At 32.5% G+C, this 6,547-nt stretch overlaps 1 protein-coding gene across 1 annotated transcript; it reads left to right on the top strand.

Annotated features, from left to right (window-relative positions):
• Nucleotides 1–3,354: 3,354 nt before the first annotated feature.
• LOC143608048 (UDP-galactose/UDP-glucose transporter 3-like) lies at nt 3,355–6,305 on the top strand. Its single transcript, XM_077083255.1, has 7 exons — nt 3,355–3,541; nt 4,228–4,325; nt 5,029–5,159; nt 5,252–5,282; nt 5,374–5,477; nt 5,559–5,680; nt 5,761–6,305. The coding sequence occupies exons 1-7, from the start codon at nt 3,438–3,440 to the stop codon at nt 6,161–6,163; spliced, it is 993 nt and encodes a 330-aa protein (XP_076939370.1). The 5' UTR covers nt 3,355–3,437; the 3' UTR covers nt 6,164–6,305.
• The last annotated feature ends 242 nt before the right edge of the window (nt 6,306–6,547 follow it).

A 6,547-nucleotide genomic window follows, 5' to 3' on the forward strand; every position in this document is an offset into this window, starting at 1 on the left:
AGAACATGAACACATGCATGGACAATTAATCGAACAAATATTTGTCTTCATCTTCATTCGTTTAAAAGTGTAAACAACTGTAAACGAACACTGAGAAACATAAATTAACTCATATAAGTGAACACACGCGAACAAATATGAAAGTTATGTTTCATAAAAAAACAAATCCAAAGTGGTTATTTAATTAATAAAAGACAATGCGCATAAACGAACATAAATGAACGTATTTCTAATGAACAACCATAAACGAAGGTTCACAGACATAAATGAACGAACGAAGCAGGAGTTCATGTTCGCTCTTGTAGTGAAACGAACATAGACAAACTTCCCTCGATTAGGAGATAAACTGCTTTGGCATGCGCATTCATTTTTAAATCATAAAATGCAGCAGCATAGATGCCAAAATAAGGGAGATAAAACACCAAGGAAATCGGGTAATGATAATTCTACTTTAAGGTTGCAAAGGGTTTGTTTGAGATAAAGAATAACCTCACACCAAGCATAACTTTAAATATCATTTCTGGCTTATAAAATACATGGATAATTTATTTGGGAAGAGTTTATGTATTTTGAATATTTTGAATCAGTTAAATCTCTAAATGAATTCGTGTAATATTTTAATGTAATGGCTACATACGGGTGAAATAGTTTGCTATTATGTAGCAATTTGTATGGAATTAACGATCATTATTTTTTGTTTATGAAATTCATTTTCTACTTTGGCTATTTGCTAAGAGAATGAGTTGATTATCCCTTTGTGGATCTTAGATGACTTGGTTTCATATTGATGCAAACATCATACATTTGATTGACAACTTTGACATTTGGTAAAATTTCAAAATCAAGAAAATTGGCACCTAATGGAAAAAAAATCAAGAAATTTATTTCTTTAGTCTAATGTTATTGAATATGCAAATTGACATAGCTTAAGATTCAACATTGATAAACATGTGCATCAAAGTTGAGAAATGACACTAATAGTGATCTTAAAAAAATATTACGGCCTAAATTAAAAAAATAGGTTACGACATATTTTATTAGTTGTAAGATGGCATTTTGGGTATTTAGGTATTCACTATAACTATTGTTGGTAATAGTTTTATATTATTTAATTTTTTTAAACGATCATAGTTTAAATTTGTTTAAAATTAAAATAGTTTTACATTTTAGTTTTATTTATATGTTATTATGTAACGCACGGTTCCCTAAACGGTCAAATTTCATCAAATTTTACTAGTACCTATTTATCGGTCACACGGCTCCCTAAACGGAAAATGAAAAGTTAGGATGGTTTAACAAACTTTACATCAATGCCAAGAGTAATCCAAAGAGTGGTACAAATGAAGTCGATTCTTGCAAGTTGGGAAACGAACGATATGTTGCCAAACATAAGCACTTATTTCCCTACAACCACAAGTTTGGGAGAAATTGTTCGACGGTGTTCGAAGTGGCATCCAGTGCTGAAAGAGGTTGAGTCAGTGAAGAGGACAAAAACGTCCGAAAGCAGAGAGTTTAGCACGGGTGATTCGGATGTCCGTTATAACGCCGATATTAATATGGATTTTAGCGATGACGATCCTGTTGAATCGAAATGCTCGATTTGGAGGGACAAGGAAAAGGGAACATGATCGCCTACAAACACAATCGACGACTCGAGGTTTGTTGTTATAAAGGATGAGTTTGCAAAGTTTTTTGAGTTGTAAATTGAGAAGATGAAAATGAAACAAGAAATAAGCGAAGAGGCAGTCGAGATCGAACGAGAAAAAATCCATTTAAATGAGTTTGAGTAGAGGGACCAGGCGGAGCGGAAAGATTTCGATCTCCTAACGAGATATACGAAATATGGGCAAAAAATATAAGTTATTTATGTTTAGGTTTTATTATCTAGCTTTATAGTTTGTAATTTGTATTTTTTTTAATTAATGTAATCGTTTCCACCTTTTAAATATATGCATTTTAATTTATTTTATAAATATTATAAAAAAAATATATTTTAAATATATACACTGTATTAAATAAAAATTAAAACTACAAAATGAAAAATGATGGGGAATGATCTATACCAGTAGTTTAAGGATGAAGTTGAATGATGTAGGAAAAACTAACGTGATGCAAACGTGACGAATGAAAAGAAATAACTTAAATAAGTCATACCTCTTAACCTAAGGTAACGTTTGGTATGCAGGAATGACACAGGGGGTGAAATGAGTCATTGTTAGGGAATGAAAAAATTGGTATTTGGTTGACCAATAAAATGAAATCAACCATTATACATGGAATGTTATTCTCTCAAAACCATTCTTTCCTACTTTTTTTCATTTATTTCTTTGTCACCGTACTCTCTGAACACCACCACCTAACCACCCCCACCCCCACCACCTAACTGTAGCCATCACCAACACCACTTGACAGCCATGACCACCACCATTGCCACCGCCACCTGCCCACCAACGTCGTCGACGCCACCGCCACCACCACTATTACCGCCATTACTACAATCGTCATAACCACCTGATTACCACCGATGTCACCGACTCCACCACCACTGTCACCATTGCAAATTTATTTTGGTTATTTTATTTTGTTTTTATGACACAGGTATTTTTATTAATTCTATATAATTCACACTTTTTTTTCTACCAAACAACATAAATTACTAATTCAATAGGTTAACCACACAAGATAAGAAAATAGTAATGATATATTTCATTCCTTTTCCATTTCATTACCTCTAATCAAACATAACCTACCAATCTTAAAAACAAAAACCAAAACTACAAAATAAAAAAAAAAATTTAATAAAACAAATAGTAACTTTTTACATTAAAGGAAACAAAAATATGTTTTCCTTAATAAGTAATTTTTTCTCTTGAACGGCTAATAAATATTTCCTGGCTACCCGGGTAATTCATATGCCTGTAATTACAGACAGACCTGAGTAGCTCAAGTCTACCATCTTCATTTTCAAAGAAAACTTGTCGTCTGAAGGTCTGATGATTCGAATTTGAAACATTACAGTCTGTATACTTTATGCTCAATACCAGGTAAGCTAAAGTTCGGGCCATCGAAGAGCATTTGATATTCAAAGTTAAAAAAATAAATTTAATATAATATTTTCCAATATAAAAATGAATGGAATTACTGCTATTATTACAAAATATCTTCAATTCTTGACGAGTAAATTACGCTTAAATAACGTCACATGCGGTTCCCTCAGCCAATGACATCACTTCTGTAAGTCAACAACCCAATCAGAGTGTTCCACGTGGACAAACCACGTAGCTTCTATGACATGTTCACACCGTTTAAGTTTTCAGTCATCTCATAGCATCCATTATTATTATTATTATTATTATTATTATTATTTCAATCTCTGATTCAGACAAACCAGTTAAGGATAAGTGCTATTTTCGCCGGATCTGAACACTCGGGCGCTGATGGAAACACACGGCGTCAGTTTCCGTCGTGTTCTGGAGCTCACATTTTGCGTAGCCGGTATTTGGTCCGCTTATATCTATCAAGGCGTTCTTCAGGAGACTGTGTAAGCAACAGTTTTTGCTTTTATCTATTCATTTCATGTGTTGTACGTAGTTTATTTGAAAATGTGTCAGACAGTGGAATTAATTGTTAATGACTATTTATAAGTTAGGTTTAATGAATTTGTGGCTGATTTTTAGGTTATTATGCAATTGGTACTTTAATTGAATTGGTAATGCGTTAGGTTTCGCTCTAATTGGTATAGGTAAATTATGCTAGCTATGCATACTCTGAATTAAGATTACAATTGACTGGTGTGAGTGAAGCTATATTGAAAGACATAAGTTTTTTTTAGGTTATTACAGCATTTTGCAGCTCAAACTTTGGGGTTTTTAGGTTAGAATAATAGGCCATCTCTTTGAAAGCAAGTTTAGATAACCTAAGATGAAAATGTGAAGCTCTGAAATTAGTTAGGTCAGAACTTGATAACTTGTTCCATGACCTCTTGACGCTTTCTTTTAAGTGGCGCTGATAATGAGATTTTTAATGATAGTCGAGACTCGAGCGGTCTCCTAGTCCATTGCACCCTTAACTCATTTATTATGATGTCCAACAAAGAAAGTGCTATTCCGAGCTTGCTTTCTATTGCCGATTACAATGAGAATTTCTTTGACGTCTCTTTAATTACTTTGTTGAGCTTGTTACGGTACTTAACCGGCTATTATTAATGTTATAATAATTGAATCTCAGGTCTACTAAACGATTCGGCCCTGACAAGGAGAGGTTTGAACATCTGGCATTTTTGAACTTGGCACAAAGTTCTGTTTGTTTGATATGGTCATTTATAAGTAAGTATTTCTTGTGTGTGTGTGTATGTATATATATATATATATATATATATATATATATATATGGTAAGGATCCTAAGAGAACCCTTTGCAAATTGAGAACTTTGAGAACCATTTTGGACCACTAAAAACACCTTTAAAAAAATATTTAAAAAAATTATAAAACAAAAAATAACAAAAATTTTAAAAAAGTAAAAAAACCAAAATTCTTATATTTCATTCTGGTTTTATTAAAAAAAATTAAAAAATTAAAAAAAACAAAAAAAATGTCGTATTATACACATATGTATAGTTTTATTTAATCTTTAGTTACGTAATATACACATATGTACAGTATCATTTATCTTAAATTATACATATGTGACTATGTGTATATAAAAACATGTAAATGTACATATATGTATATATTATACATATGTGTATATAATTTATCTAAACCGAGTTTTTTTTTAATGAAACCGGGATGATAAAATAAGAATTTTGGTTTTTTTTACTTTTTTCATTTTTGTGTTTTTTTTTATTTTATGATTTTTTTATTTTTGGGTTTTTTGTGGTTCAAAATGGTTCTCATAGTTCTCAATTTCAAAAAGTTCTCTCATGATCCTGATCCATATATATATATATATATATATATATATCCTTTTCCATCATCTAGGATTTCATTTATGAATATTTTTGTTGACATGTTTTGCTTGACGAACAGTGATTAAGCTGTGGCCCGGTAAGGGTACTGGTCGCGCTCCATGGTGGAGTTATTGGAGTGCTGGCATTACTAATACTATCGGTCCTGCTATGGGGATTGAAGCATTAAAATACATCAGTTATCCTGCTCAGGTATTTCAATATATTTTCAATCTAATTGCACAAAGTATAATGTTGTAAACAACTATGCACAAGTTAGGTTCTCATTTGTTTATCATTTACAGGTCCTTGCAAAATCTTCAAAAATGATTCCAGGTTAGTTCTGACTTTGTATTTTACCATTTATAGTGATGCTAACGTGGGAACTATTGTGTTTAAAATCTGTATTATTTCATTCTTATTGCAGTGATGCTAATGGGGACACTAGTTTATGGTATAAGATACACTTTCCCAGAATACATCTGCACTCTCCTTGTTGCTGGTGGGGTGTCTGCATTTGCACTTACAAAGGTAAACATATAATTTGACCGTAAAACATTATAGTCAAAGGGCTTGTTGTGCGCGAATCTAAATTTTTTCCATTGTATCCAGTCTAGCTCAAAGGCAATAAGCAAGTTAGCTCATCCGAATGCTCCACTCGGATACGGTCTTTGTTTCCTAAATCTAGCATTTGACGGTTTCACAAATGCAACACAAGATTCAATCTCTGCAAGGTATTTGGCTATAATTTGATCAATGATTGCTAACCTTTCCGTAACAGATCTCAGCAATCTAATTCCTCTGTATTATCTAGGTACCCAAAAACAGGCGCATGGGATATAATGCTTGGGATGAATTTATGGGGTACAATTTACAACTTTGTGTTTATGTTCGGTTGGCCACAAGCGAGTGGTTACCAAGCGATTGAGTTCTGCAAGAACCACCCTGAAGCGGGATGGGATATACTGTACTACTGTTTGTGTGGTGCAATTGGTCAAAATTTCATATTTTTTACCATTAGCAGGTTTGGTTCTTTAACTAACACCACCATTACAACTACCAGGAAGTTTGTGAGTATTGTGGTGTCATCAGTGGTTAGTGGTAACGCATTATCTAGAAAGCAATGGGGTAGTGTGGCTATGGTGTTTAGTGGATTGTCATACCAGATTTACCTTAAATGGCAGAAAGCGCAAAAAAAGAAAAGGAAGACTGTTTGAGTTGTGAAGTGTGTTTTTATACACATAATGATGTTAACTATAATGTACTTTGATATAGGGAATGCTTAGTTTGAAAGGTGATCTTTATTTGAAACTTTTTGGAAACAGTTAATGATGAAATCAAAAACCATATATGAAAAAACTGACCGACTGAAAAATGGTGAACTAGCTACAAGTTGATTTTGGTGATTTTTTAGTCTTGTCAAGTGTTAGTAGTTTGGTTCTCCTAAACTAGTATTTATTAAACACTTAAACATGTTGATGAGTATGAAAATTACTAATATAGTATCTTTGATGACACTGATAAGTATTTTCTTGCATATGTTACTATCTAGTGCTAGAGAAATGTGTTCATTCTTAAGTTGTGGTGGTTTAAGTGTTGTA

Source organism: Bidens hawaiensis, unplaced genomic scaffold (assembly GCF_021521415.1).
Source record: "Bidens hawaiensis isolate Kalapana, Puna unplaced genomic scaffold, B.hawaiensis_p1.1 tig00002125_1, whole genome shotgun sequence".
Classification (NCBI taxonomy): Eukaryota; Viridiplantae; Streptophyta; class Magnoliopsida; order Asterales; family Asteraceae; genus Bidens; species Bidens hawaiensis.

What these genes read in the sequence shown, in the direction of transcription:
- LOC143608048 (XM_077083255.1), top strand. Translation starts at nt 3,438, where the DNA reads ATGGAAACACACGGCGTCAGTTTCCGTCGTGTTCTGGAGCTCACATTT. An exon ending in CTGCATTTGCACTTACAAAG is followed by an intron (nt 5,478 to 5,558) that starts GTAAACATATAA and finishes CATTGTATCCAG; the next exon opens with TCTAGCTCAAAGGCAATAAG. An exon ending in CAAGATTCAATCTCTGCAAG is followed by an intron (nt 5,681 to 5,760) that starts GTATTTGGCTAT and finishes TGTATTATCTAG; the next exon opens with GTACCCAAAAACAGGCGCAT.